Raw genomic sequence first — 12,820 nt, forward strand, 5'->3', positions numbered from 1 at the left:
CGGATGCGCTAGCGACCTGCCGCTTTAAACACGCTCAACTCGGGCTGTCGTTGGCGCGTGCGGATATCCGAGTGGGACGGGCGTGTCTGGAGTCGGTCTGTCGATAGAGGGCGGCAGTCACGACGTTGGTGGTGCTCCGCGGACGAAGGGGGAGCGGGCAAGACCTCTGGCCTGCGTCTATGCGTGCATATATGCACTTTATCTCAGGTCCATCTCCGCCGACTCTCTTCCAAAAGTTCGATCGGACTGCCACAGGTGTGAGTATAGCCTAGCTACAGCTCTATGGGCATACTATACGGAGCCAGAAAAAAGGTGGACGACAGCATAAATGTCGCGTTCTCGGCCGCGTGCACGGTGGCGCGCGGAACGGTCGACGTGAAAAGCCCGTACTGTACATCTTCGTTTTCCTAATCGCTCACGGAGGATCAGGGTCGAGCTGAGTGCGCACTGGCCCATCAGCGATCTTCCCGCAAGGCACCGAAAGATTGCATTTCTACAGAGTCAAAAAAGTGGGCGCCGCCGCATTCGGCAGCGTACCACGTGATTCGTGGTTATTTTATCTTTTGCACAGAACACCTCGCCTGTCCGCGCACTCTCTTGCACGCCTGAAGACCATCATGGCTTCACGTGCAACATTCCTCGAGTCGATAGAGCTGTCCTCAGTCCCGCCAGCCGCCGTGCGCGATTCCCCACTTTCTTCGCCGGCTCTTTCGCGCAAGCCTTCGTACGAGTCTCTTGCTGCAGCCGGCTATGTCCCGACGCTCAGCGCTACCCCGACCTGCGAGGCGAGAGAGGATCAGAACACGAGCCTCCGACGGCTCAGCATGTCTGAGCCTGAGGACGGCCGAGAAGCGCAAGAACTGCCGCCAGTCGACCGAGGGAAAGGTTGCTGGGGATTCGTAGCAGCTGCCTTCGTTCTGGAAGCCTTTGTTTGGGGTTTCTCCTACGTTTTTGCGTGCGTCCAGCTTCGGTCTTGCGAGACTTTGCGTCAAGATGCCCCCCTGACCGGAAGCCGTTTACGTTTGCAGCTCAATCCTCGTGTACTTTCAAACACACGAGCCCTGGAACCAGTACTCGCTCGCAGCTCTGTCGTCCATTGGAACCGTGAGGCCAGTGTTCCTCAGCTCGTGAGAGAGTCACTTTGCTAATCTCGCTCTGCGCGCAGATTCAACTCGCTCTCGAATTCATGCTTCCGTGAGTCGAACCTTATCAGCGCACCAGCGCATCTGATTACTGACGACAATCGACCTCTCAGACTGATCGTAATCAACGGTTTCCGACGATACCCTGACAAGGTCAAACTTGCCTTGATCATCTCGGCAGCGGTTTACTCGGGCAGCATGCTCATTGCAAGCTTCGCGACCAACGTTACGCACCTCGTACTCCTGCAAGGAGTGCTGTGCGGCGCGAGCGGTGCAGTTTTGTACACGCCCGTACTCTTGTTTCTGAACGGATGGTTCGTCGAGAAGCGTGGGCTCGCGAGCGGCATTGTCTTCAGCGGCACAGGCTTCGGCGGATTGACGTTCCCGTTTCTGATTGGAAACCTTCTCGACAAGTACGGTGCGTGAATCCAATCCACTCGAGACCTCAGACACGCGAGTTCAACAAGTTCAATATGCGTACTGCTAGGCTTTGCGTGGATGTGCCGCATTTGGGCACTCGTCACTGCCATTGTGTTTGCGTTTGCTATCGTCTTCATCAAGCCTCGAGTTCCCCTGCGAAAACCCGCTGGCCCGCGACCGAAGTGGTTCATGATCGACTTCAAAACGATTAACAACCCGATAGTCTGGACCATGGTATGGCTACTCACAGTCCTGAATCCATTCAGGGGCGAAGAACCTGATGGAGCTCGCATCACCGGTAGGCAATCACGACCTTCGTTTCGAGCTTGGCCTACTTCCCCGTCTCGCTGTACCTCCCTTCATACACGGTCTCGCTCCTCAACTCTGACGATGCTTTCAAGCCGAATTTGGTCGTCGGAATTTTCAATCTGGCTGGCATGCTCGGCTCGAACGTAACCGGCTACGGTTCGGACCTCTCACTGCCGTGGACTGTATCTGCGCTCGGGGTCGCAGGTGGTGTCGTTGCCCTGTCGGCCTGGGGTACCGCCACTTCACTTGGCAAGGTATTTGGATTCGCAGTCCTGTACGGATTCAGCTCGCAAATCTGCAGCTGCTGGGGGCCCGCTGCTCGCGATGCCGCTGGTGAGTCTCATTATCTCATTCTCTCAACAAACAGTTCTAACGCTGCGAGCACATTTTTCAGGAGCAAACCCGCAAACTTCAACCGCCATCTTTTGCATTTGGGGCATCATGAGAGGCATCGCCTCGCTTGTCGGCCCGTTCGTCTCGACCAGTCTCTACAACGAAGAAGAAGCCAAAACGGAAGGGTCAGTGCGCTTTCTCCCTCAGGTGTCATTGCTCTGCATAAATCTGATGTCCACTGCGGGGACAGACATGCATGGGGACGCTTCGGATTCCGCAAGATCATCGTCTTCGTTGGTGTCATGTCTTTCCTTTCGGCGCTCGGAGGTGTCTCGCTCGGGTATTTGAGGAAGAGACTGGCCGCTGCCAAACAACTGGGCCGTTCTGGCGCATAGTCAGAAGGCCGCCAATAGAAACCAGCATCGCAGAGGGAATATGGTGCAATTGCAGGCGAAAATGTAACAATAGTATTCAGCTTGATACAAATGAACGTTCCGGGAAGCCGATGCGAGAAGTTCGAGAGCGGCACACGGGTTCAGCTCAAGACAGGGGCAAAGACGAGTCACTGACCCTTCTTCCGCTTCTTGTTCTCGACACCGGCTCGGTCTTTTGGTCGACGCTTACTATGGCGGACATGAAGGATACGATAGAGCTCTCGAGGCTTCCGGCAGCCGCGCCCCCGCAGTCAGCGGATGACCATGGCTCGATCGCCTCGCTGTCCACGTCGAAGGGCGTCTTCAACAGCCCGACGGTCGATGCTAGGGAACTCGACACCACGCTCAGTAGGAACGGCACGGGTGCAAACTCCGAAGGTCTATCACTACCACCAGTCGATCGTGGCAGAGGTGCGTGGACATTCGTGCTGTGCGCGACCCTCCTCGAGTGAGCAAGCAGGCGCCTTTTCGGGATCGATCCTACCTAGACTGACTCAAACCATTGGTGACAGAGCATTCATGTGAGAACTGATCTCGTTTCACTGCCTGAGATCCCGTATTTCGAGACTGAACCATGCGCGCTTCTCCAGCTGGGGATTTGGCATCTGCTTCTCGGTCATTCTCGTTCACCTGGAAACGCATGAGCCTTGGTCAAACGCGTCTCTCGCTGCGCTGTCTTCCATCGGAACCATTCAGCTGGGCAAGCCGCTACTCGCCTTCTTTGTCCGTTGCGCTGTTTGCTGACTCTGCCAGGGCGACTCGACAGGACTCATGTTTTTCTTGACGTTCTTTGTCAACAACGCATTCCGTCGCTACCCAGAAAAGGCAAAGCTCGCAATCTATATCAGCGCAGCGACCTATCCACTTTCCCTCCTCCTCTCGTCTTTCGCGACTCAGGTTTGGCAGCTTATCCTGCTACAAGGTGAGTGCCTCCGTGATCAATCTACTCTGCATTGTCTTCCTGACTTTTGACCGAATTCCGAAGGTATCCTTGGAGGAATTTCGGGAGCTATCCTGTATGGCCCAGTTCTGTTGTGGAGCGTGTCCTGGTTCCACGCAAAGCGAGGACTCGCTTCCGGCATCATCTTCAGTGGGACTGGTTTCGGAGGGGCGGTCTTCCCATTCTTGTTGGGCAGGCTCCTCGACAAATACGGTACGCAAAGTAGTCAATTCGGTCCGTCTTGCGAAACCCCTGACCTGTGCAAAACATTTTGCGAAAACAGGATTTGCATGGACGTGCAGGATCTGGGCCATTATCTGTGCGGTTGTTTTTGGCCTCACTACCTACTTTATTCGACCTCGCATCCCGCCGACGAAACCTGCAAAAGGTCAGCGTCGTCCCAAATGGTTCATTATCTCGCCGAAAGTCCTCAATCATCCCATTAACTGGACCCTGGTATGTGGCAAACCCAAGTATACACGTCCTGGACGGCTTCAATTGCTAACAATGGCTCAATTACAGTCAATTACAACTCTGCTCGCCTCGCTTGCATACTTCCCGGTCTCTCTGTACCTCCCTCTGTATACCCAATCGCTGCTGTACCCCTCGACAAACTCGTTCACCCCGAACCTTGTCGTCGCCGTCTTCAACCTCGTCGCGTTCGTCTCGTCCACTGCGATTGGATGGGCGAGCGACAAATCCCTCAGCGCGACTGCCACGTTCGTCGGAGTCGCGGGAGCCGCCGTCGCGCTCGGAGCATGGGGAACTGCGACAGATTTGACGCGGATTTTCTTCTTCGCCGCAATCTTCGGTATGTGTCTCCATTGCTCTTCGAAGACGAAGAGAGGGTCCAAATAGAGCTATCGTCAGTTGACCTTGAATCGACTCAATAGGGGCCACAACTCCTATCTCTAGCTACTGGGGTGCAGCTAGTCGAGAAATTGGAGGTTAGTCCGGCAGCAGCTACCCGACGTCTTCCCAAGCCTCCACGCTGATGCTGACAAGCATTCTGTTCAAGGTTCGGACCCGTTCATCGCTGGCTTCCTCCTCTGTCAATGGGGAATGATCCGCGGCCTCGCATCAATTGTCGCTCCGTTCATCTCGACCGGACTCTACGACGAAAAAGCTGCGCATTCAAACTCGTCAGTATCTCCTTTTCGCTCCAAGCCCCAAGCATCAAGCACTCACTTCATGAAGGAGCTGGTTGTGCTCACATTCTCTATCGGGTTCTCGGTTTCAATAGAGATTCTTGGGGAAGATTCGGGTTCCAGTCGATGATCATCTTTGTCGGAGTCATGTCGTTTGTCTCTTCGTTCGGAGGCATCGTCCTCGGGTTCCTCAAGATGCGATCAAATTCGGACAAACGCAAAGGTGTCGCTGCAGCCTGAACGCCAAACAAATTTCTTGTTGACCTTGACGCAAAAATAAAATTCGTTTGAGACCTAACTTTCAATTGTGCAATTTGTCTTTGTTGTGCTTTCCATTTTTTCCCCCAGGCTGTGCGAGACTGTAAAGTACTACGGCAATTGGGGGGGAACCTGTTCTTTGTTTCAGGATATCTCGTAATTCGCTAACTAGGCAGCGAGATTACCCGAAAGTTTCTACGCAATCTGAAGTTCGGCTCGTTTCTTTCACCGTTCTTCTGTTTGCGTCAACCCTTCCAACGAGAGTGAAGTACCCCTTCCCAACCATCTCGTCAACAAGTCTGTAGACCTGTCTTCAGTTCCGAGATGGTTCGATCCCGCTCCTCCTGCTCCTGCGGTCGAGCCCATCGAGGTCGAGGTCGATGCGATGGGTTCACTGAAGAAATGTGCTGAAGGATAATGAGGTGGATCGTACACGTTCTGGGCATCATGAGGTTGAAACGATGAACTGGATGAGATGGGATGCACATGAGGTAAGGAACCAAACATGGAAGCATCGAAATGATGAAGAGGGATAGTTGGATTCGACGACGAGGTTGATTCAGGATCTCGAGTTCGATTCGAGGTACTGAAATCGATCAATCCCGTCCCTCTTGGGGTCGTACCGTTTGGTTCAAACGGATCTGTCCCTCCTCCTGAGGTCCGATCAGGTCTTGTCCCTCCTTCTTCGAGAGATTGGAATTCGGCTTCGATCAGAGGTGGGAGCTCGAGTTCTGGGTCTTGATTGCCTGGCAATCCCCATCCAGTGACACTCTCGTTTGGGTTCCCCACGAGTCCAAGACTAAACAAGAGGTCCGTTTGATCCCACGATCCGAAATCGAGTACGGTTGAAGGAGTCGCTGAAGGTCCAAGGTCGGCCGAGTACGACAGGAACGCTTGAAACGGTTCAGAAAGAGCGACCGTCGCCGAGGTGGGAGAGCTCGGTGGAGGCAAGGTCGAAGCAGTGGGATGCACGCCTGTCATCAGTGGAAAGACTCGAGTCAGTTGTTTTCGTTCTTTGACCGAAGAATAGACAGGCCAAGAGTTTTGACGTACCTCTCAAGAGTCCCAACTCGCGCTTGTGGCCATCGACTTTGGTACGCAGGTCTTCGAGGGCCGAGCGAGAAACCGGGAAGAGCTTGCTGAGCTCCTCGTACGCTTTCAGTGGCGTGTCATGCTGATGCGGGGCATAGTCACTCTGGTGGAAGAGCGTCGCCGAGAACATGTGCAGTGGGAAATCGATGATCGGGAGTGATCGGTACATCGTGTAGAGCGCGCGGTATCGATTCAAGACATGATGCAAGAGTACGAGTGCCGAAGGTACCGGGTCGTACGCGGTTGTACTGAGCGAAGGGTGAGGGCGTAACTTGAGGTTCAACGATGCGAGCACGAGGTGCATCTCGACGGTCCACCTCGCGCGTTGTTCAAGTCGTTCGACCCCACCTCCTTTGTCCCCGAGTTTCAACTCGTTCTCGAGTTCGTTTTGCCACCCTTTCAAGCTCTCGACTAGCTCGACCCTTTCCTGCTCGCCATTTGCCAAACTCTGTCCATACCCTCTACGAGGACACACATCCCAACGCAAGATGGCGAGTCCAATCGCGCATAGCGACACCATGCGCGCGAATGTCGAGAGCGAGGCAGACCTGACCGCTTGAGGCGCTCGAGCTGGCGTGCTGAACTGTTGTGGTGAATCGATCGACGATTTGCCAGCGACGTTCCAATCCTCTCTGAGCTCGGTCGGGGTCTTGTCCGCCCTCCACAGCTCAAAGTCTTCGTTCCCATCCACGGGAGGAATCGGGACGTTGTAATCTTCGAGCACAACGAGAGGGGCGCGCGACAGGCGCAGCGATAGTAGCGTATGGAGGATCAGCGCCGAATGGAACGTTTTGAGCTTGAGCGAATTGGGATCGGGTTGAGCCCGCGACGCGAGGTGCAACTCGAGGTTAATCGACAGGGCGACGGCTATACCTGTCGGAGCGCCAATTTTGGGTTAGGACTGCGCCACTTGAGAAGCTCTCGTGGATAACGTACTACTCATGATCCACGCTCGGTTCATCTCGCCCGCGCCCCAATCGATAATGACTCCGATGATCGTCGCTTGGACGGTTTCGAGACTGGGAGTCTTGTCGATTTCGGCCCATAGATGAGCTCGCGCTGCTTGTGCCCAAACCGCAGGCAAATGCGTCGACGGAGCGACAGCGGCAGGAAGGTAGGAGGAAGAGAGCGCAAACACGGCAAGGTACAGGGAGGGAGCGATCAGGCGGGATGAGGGCTGCGCAGTTGAAGCGTCGGTCGGTACCGAGGGCAGGTGGGCAGACCAGCGCAGGAACAATGTCTTGTCCTGTTCATACGTACGAGGCATCAGAATCATCCTAGGAGGCGCTCGATTGGGGCAGAACTTACAAGCATGGGGAAATACGGTTGAACGACCTGGTTAAAGTATAGGTCGAGCAATTGGTTCCGAATCGACTCGCTCGGAAGCAGTGGAATCTCGAGTGCACCCGCTCGGGCAGTGATAGGGGTCGAGGAGGGTAACGCCACGTGGCTGTTGACGACACCTTCCATCGCTTGCTCGCCGTCGGGTACGGCTGCTCGTGCCAGCGCATGCAGAGCATCTGTTGGCAGATCGAACGAAGCTGCGAACGAATATGAGGAGGGCAGTTGCGAGCTCGAGGCGACATGAGGGGACGAGAATGTGTCGCTCTGCAGGAACGTTGGAGGAGGTTGAGGCAGGACATCGCCGAACCGCGGAGAGCGGGTCGGGAGCGATGCATTCGAGGACAGTGCTGGCGAGGGTGCCTCTCGCTTGGTTGACGGCGGCGCGGCCGGTTTGGGCTTTGTAGCACTGTTGGGAGTTCCGGCTGGGGCGGGGACCGGGGCGGGCGCGGGCGCGACCGCTTCGATCTTTTGATCGAGGGCTGACGAGCGGTACGCGTTCAACTGCTGCTCGATCGTGGTCGGCTGAGCGCCAGACGTTGAGGAAGACGGGGAGAGGGACTCGGGCGAGTCTGCCATAGAAGCGCGGAAGAAGACGTCGATATGAGGTCCGACCGCGGGGATCGTGACCAGGAGATGACCCTGGAGACAAGGGCGTCGTGAGTCGGCGGAACAACTAAAGAGAGGGGAAGTGAGGGGCTCGCACGCACGAGCAGGCGTTCGAACGCTTCGACCTTGTCCTGCAAGGTTTTCGATTTGCCAGCCTGGGGTCCTCGCTTGCGAGTCGGGCGGGTGTAGGTGCAGGCTGCAGCCTGGTTCGCTTCGGTGCAGATGACGCACGGAGCGTCGAGGGGGACATTGGGGTAACTCGCGCATTTGATGCGGCGCTTTCGACACCTGAGCGAGGGGAGAGTCAGGGTCGTCTGCGAGGGGTTTGCGGGGTGGGGAATCAACGTACTGGTCGCATGCTTTTGTGACCCTGCGCTTCTTCTTGTCTGGCAGCTCCGACTCGCTGTCCATCGAGGCGGTCTCTGCGTGTGGCGAGGTCGGTGAACGAGGCCAAGTGGGGAGTTTCGAATTCACGGGCGAGTGGGACTTGGGATGCGTACTCGCTCGAGCTCGAGGCCCCTGCTCCAAGCTCAACTACCTCGCTCGAGGTGATGTCTGCCGCCTAGAACGACGGGATTCGTGACCAGATGAAGTTGAAATCGAGGTGAGCCTGGCCGAGTCGTTTGTACGAGGCCGAGCGCGCGCAAAGTCGCTCCTGCCCGGGTCAGAGACGACAGAGCTCAGCGCTGGTGTTTACTCGCAGGAGCGGTCCCGTGGAAAACGCAGAGGAGGCGAGTGCGGAGGCAGCAGAATGTTCACCGCGCGGAGAACCGCGATTCCCGCTTCACCCTCTCCCTACCACAGCACAGCACTCTTGCCCAACCCAATCCGACTCGCGTACGCTCACGACCGAGGACACGTCCAGGCTGGCGACTGCCTCTGATGAGCGTGCCCGCCGGTCCGAATGCTCGTTCAACTTCGCCGCCTGCTGCCCGCCGCGCCATTTACGATCCGAATGCCACGATTGCCATCATCGGAATGCGTATGTACCTGTCTCTTCTTTTCATTGACCGGCGACGAGAAGCGGCGACGCGCGGGTTGATCGGGTGGAGCCCGAAACTCTTGTCCGTCCCGTAACGCGCTCGCTGCGCTCTCAGGCTTGGGAGTACAGGCACGACAGCGGCGTACGGAGCATCGGCTAGCAAAGGGGTGGAAAGCGGTGGCCGCTGTCCCGGCAGCCCGACACTCGCTGACTCGCGTCGCTCCTCCCGTTCGTTAACAGGCGGCGTCGGCAAGACCACTCTGGGCCTGATCGCCGCGACCTCCCTTCGTCGCTCCTTCATCGACTGCGACGCCATCTTCTCGACCCTGTACGGGCCCATCTCGACCTTTGTCAACACTCGCGGCTGGTCTGCCTTCCGCGAAGCCGAAACCCAAATCCTCGCCAAGCTCCTGTCCGACCATCCGAAGGACTACGTGATCGCATGTGGAGGCGGCGTCGTCGAGCGCGAAGCGAATCGCGACCTCTTGAAAGCGTTCCGCGAGAGAGGCGGTACCATCGTACACGTCGTGCGCGACAAGGACGAGACCGTGCGCTACCTCGTCGACGAGACGGCCAGGTGCGCAGACTTCTCGGTTCCCGGTTCCTCACCTGCGCCCTAGCTGACCACAATCACCGTTCGCATCATGCTAGGCCTTCGTGGGGCGAAGAAATTCGCCAAGTCTGGAACCGACGCACGCCGTACTACGAGGCGCTGTGCACTCACACGATTGTCTCTCTCACTGCCTATCCGCCCCCGCCGTCCCCGCCTTTCCTCATGAAGCATGTCGAAACCGCGTTCGTGCGCCTCCTCCGTTCAATCTTCGGTCTCGCGTCGTCCCATGTGCCCCTCAGTGCTGGCCCGCGACCTCCGCCCGTGTCGGGACCTAGCAGTGGAGAGTACGGAGGCTACGGCGCGTGCGAGAGCGAGATGGGCCGCGGGGCAAAGGGACCCCGCACATCGTTCGTCGCGCTCAACTTTCCCGACCTGCGCGTCGTCTCGGCAGACACGGTTCGCAAAGTCGCAGGCGGGGTCGACGTGATCGAGATGAGGGTCGACACTCTCGTCGAGATCGAAACGCCCTCGACCGCATCTTCGAGAGCCACTTCTCCTTCGATCGACATGACCCCGACCGGGTCACTCACCTCGACTCCACGGCGCAGGAGGTACCCGTCGCTGCATTTTGTCACGATGAGCTTTGGTCACCTCCGCAGGTGTTCTCCGCTCCCGATCTTGTATACCGTCAGGACCGCACGACAGGGAGGCGCGTTCCCAGATCCATACACCGAGAATCCAGAACTCATGAACGAGTACCTCGCCTTGATTGAGCTTGGATTGTCAGTCATCCGCTCGTTTATTCTACACGCGCGTGGGTCACGTTGAAGCGCTAACTTTGCAAATTGCGCTTGACAGCAAACTTGGCGCAGAATACGTCGACCTCGAGCTTGCCCTGCCAGACGATGTCATTCAACGTTTCCTCGAGATGCGGGGCGCAGCGACTCAGTGCCTGGGCGCCGATCACGACCGAAAAGGGGAGTGGAAGTGGGACAGCGAGGAAGTGCTCGACAAGTACCTGCGGGGAGCTCGACTCGGGTGCGACGTGGTCAAGCTCGTCTCGACACCGACCTCGTTCGACTCGAACCTCGAACTGCTCAAGTTCCGCGCCAAAGTCGACACGCTCGCAACCCCTGCCGGCGGCAACTTGATCTCTCAGCCTGTCCCGCTTCTCGCCATCAACCTCGGAAAAGGCGGACAACTCTCGCGTTACCTGAATCCAGTGCTGACACCCGTCACTCATCCGCTCTTGCCAGGAGTTGCAGCACCGGGTCAGCTGACCTATGCTCAGACACAACACGCCCTCTTCCTCTCTGGCCTCATTCTCGAAAAGACGTTCTTTGTGCCTTCGAGCGCGATTGCAACCTCTTTTGCACGCGAGGCCCACACTCTCGGCCTCCCTTACACTTTCCTCGTCGAAGATCGGCTCAAGATGCGCGAGATCGAGCCGAATTATGGCGGAGCGTACCTTGGACCGCCCTCGTCGGCCATCTCCATTGCGACCCTCGCATCCGTCGACGAGGTGCTACCTCCGGCCCGAGCTTCAGGCTGGGCAGATCTCAGCGTACCCCGGTACTCTGAACCTCGAACTTACGACACACCGCCATCTCCGCTCTCGACGCACAAGTATACGAACGTGCGCGTACTCGCTCTCGCCGAAGTCATCACGCACAACCTCTCGCCGATCAATGCGGTCGGCACTCACACTTGTGCGTTGTTGGTCGGTTTGAGCCTGAAAGACACGAAGGAAGTGATCGAAGCGCTCAAAACTGTCGGTGCGAGGTGGGTGTACGTGCTCGCGTGCGAATCGGACGAATCCGACCCCCCCACAACACGACCCCCATCTCACGATCTCCCTTCGGTATCTCCATCTCCAACTGTGCAATCTCGAGCTTCGTCTCCACAACCTCCTTCACTCTTGCCTCATCAAACTCCGAATCGATCCTCGATCCCGTACCCACTCCTTGCACCGCTCAACCTGATCCCGATCTCTTCGTTCACTTCGCCAACGTTGTACTCGAAACGACCTCCAACCATCATTGTCTCTTCCGACGCTCGATGTCCGGGTCGATTCCCTGAACACTTGTTCGCGTCTCCAACTGGAGGATGCGCACTCGATCTCAGTCTGACATCTGGTTCGATGCAACCGGCGATCACGTCTACCGTTCGTACGAGATCAGGTAAACTCGCTCAGGCGATCGAAGAGAAAAGGTACAAAGCGGCTCAAGCGGCTGCACTCGCGTCCAACTCGACCCTTGAACATTCTATTCAGGGAGGACCTGTGTTTGAGGATCCTGCTTCAACAACGGCGACAACAACAGGCACGCCACCGATTTCGACGACAACGGCAACGACAGCGACGCAGAAGAAGAAACCGGTGGTTGGGAGCAACAGATTGGGGAGGATGGACGGATGGCAAGTACTCGGAGAGAAGGATCTCTTGGCCGAATGCGAAAGGCAAGCGTTCAGAGCCCTCACGGGTAGGAGGATGAGTTGATAGGAAGGGGGTTGAATCTGAGCTGGTTTGCGTGGTTTTGTCTCGTCGGTCGTCCCTCCCATTTGTCATTCATTGTGCAAGAGTACCACAGTTGTTGTTCCGCAAATACATTCTTTCCCACCCGCAGACAGACTCGGCTACAACTGAATGTCGTCAATGGCAAAGACGAACCTTTGCACTGACGGGTTATCGGGAGATTGGGTCCAGGCGTTTCAGCAGACACCGCGCGCTCGTTTTGATCGGCGAAAGCCTGCCTTGTTCCAATACTACGTTTCGCGAGACCCTGCTCATCGAAGCAGTGGAAGCAACCGCTTCGAAAGAGAATCGCGAAAGTTTTCTTGGCGTGCATATGCTGGTTCTTCGGAAGGTGTCTATTGCAAGGGTTTGACTGCTCATAATATCGCTATCCGAGTAGTTGAATTCCCAAGAGTCGAATGGCGTTCGAGCTCAGTAAACGCTTGTTCCTTGTCTGCAACGGCAAATTGTCGAATTTTGTCCCAAGTCCCAGTCGAGTACGAACTAAAAACGACTAGCTAGGGATCGAATACTGAGCCACCCGGCTTGAGTTGCAGCATACAATACCAAGCACAGTAATGCGATGGCTCACGATTCCCCTCTTGAAGCGGTCCTTCGCGTCGACGCTCTTCTGCAGTATGCTAGGTGCAGTTGCGTTACTTGCTGTCATGTCCAGATTCCAGTACGCCACTTGAGTCATCGCTTCCCGCTTGACGCCCGACGGCAAAGGGTCCCATAGTGAGGCTG

The 12,820-nt window shown here is 56.6% G+C and overlaps 4 protein-coding genes across 4 annotated transcripts; 3 read left to right on the plus strand and 1 right to left on the minus strand.

Annotated features, from left to right (window-relative positions):
- Positions 1 to 617: 617 nt before the first annotated feature.
- JCM15063_001181 (uncharacterized protein) lies at positions 618 to 2,599 on the plus strand (the record flags this gene model as incomplete). Its single annotated transcript, XM_076677970.1, has 8 exons — positions 618 to 955; positions 1,029 to 1,104; positions 1,166 to 1,194; positions 1,256 to 1,560; positions 1,630 to 1,796; positions 1,865 to 2,204; positions 2,266 to 2,389; positions 2,455 to 2,599. The coding sequence occupies 8 exons, from the start codon at positions 618 to 620 to the stop codon at positions 2,597 to 2,599; spliced, it is 1,524 nt and encodes a 507-aa protein (XP_076534926.1).
- Positions 2,600 to 2,829: 230 nt separating this feature from the next.
- JCM15063_001182 (uncharacterized protein) lies at positions 2,830 to 4,966 on the plus strand (the record flags this gene model as incomplete). The annotated part of the gene is made up of 10 exons (XM_076677971.1): positions 2,830 to 3,086; positions 3,151 to 3,159; positions 3,229 to 3,338; positions 3,405 to 3,560; positions 3,624 to 3,791; positions 3,862 to 4,034; positions 4,101 to 4,389; positions 4,472 to 4,525; positions 4,597 to 4,720; positions 4,822 to 4,966. The coding sequence occupies 10 exons, from the start codon at positions 2,830 to 2,832 to the stop codon at positions 4,964 to 4,966; spliced, it is 1,485 nt and encodes a 494-aa protein (XP_076534927.1).
- A 243-nt stretch (positions 4,967 to 5,209) lies between these two features.
- Positions 5,210 to 8,437, minus strand: JCM15063_001183 (uncharacterized protein; the record flags this gene model as incomplete). The annotated part of the gene is made up of 6 exons (XM_076677972.1): positions 5,210 to 5,958; positions 6,038 to 6,949; positions 7,013 to 7,322; positions 7,385 to 8,059; positions 8,128 to 8,314; positions 8,376 to 8,437. The coding sequence occupies 6 exons, from the start codon at positions 8,435 to 8,437 to the stop codon at positions 5,210 to 5,212; spliced, it is 2,895 nt and encodes a 964-aa protein (XP_076534928.1).
- Positions 8,438 to 8,908: 471 nt separating this feature from the next.
- On the plus strand, positions 8,909 to 12,058 carry JCM15063_001184 (uncharacterized protein; the record flags this gene model as incomplete). The annotated part of the gene is made up of 4 exons (XM_076677973.1): positions 8,909 to 9,008; positions 9,249 to 9,585; positions 9,660 to 10,343; positions 10,420 to 12,058. 4 exons carry the CDS (start codon positions 8,909 to 8,911, stop codon positions 12,056 to 12,058), a joined length of 2,760 nt encoding a protein of 919 aa, XP_076534929.1.
- Between the last annotated feature and the right edge of the window lie 762 nt (positions 12,059 to 12,820).

The sequence above is a fragment of the Sporobolomyces koalae genome (assembly GCF_050403365.1).
Source record: "Sporobolomyces koalae JCM15063 DNA, S_koalae_JCM15063T_v1_ctg11, whole genome shotgun sequence".
NCBI lineage: Eukaryota > Fungi > Basidiomycota > Microbotryomycetes > Sporidiobolales > Sporidiobolaceae > Sporobolomyces > Sporobolomyces koalae.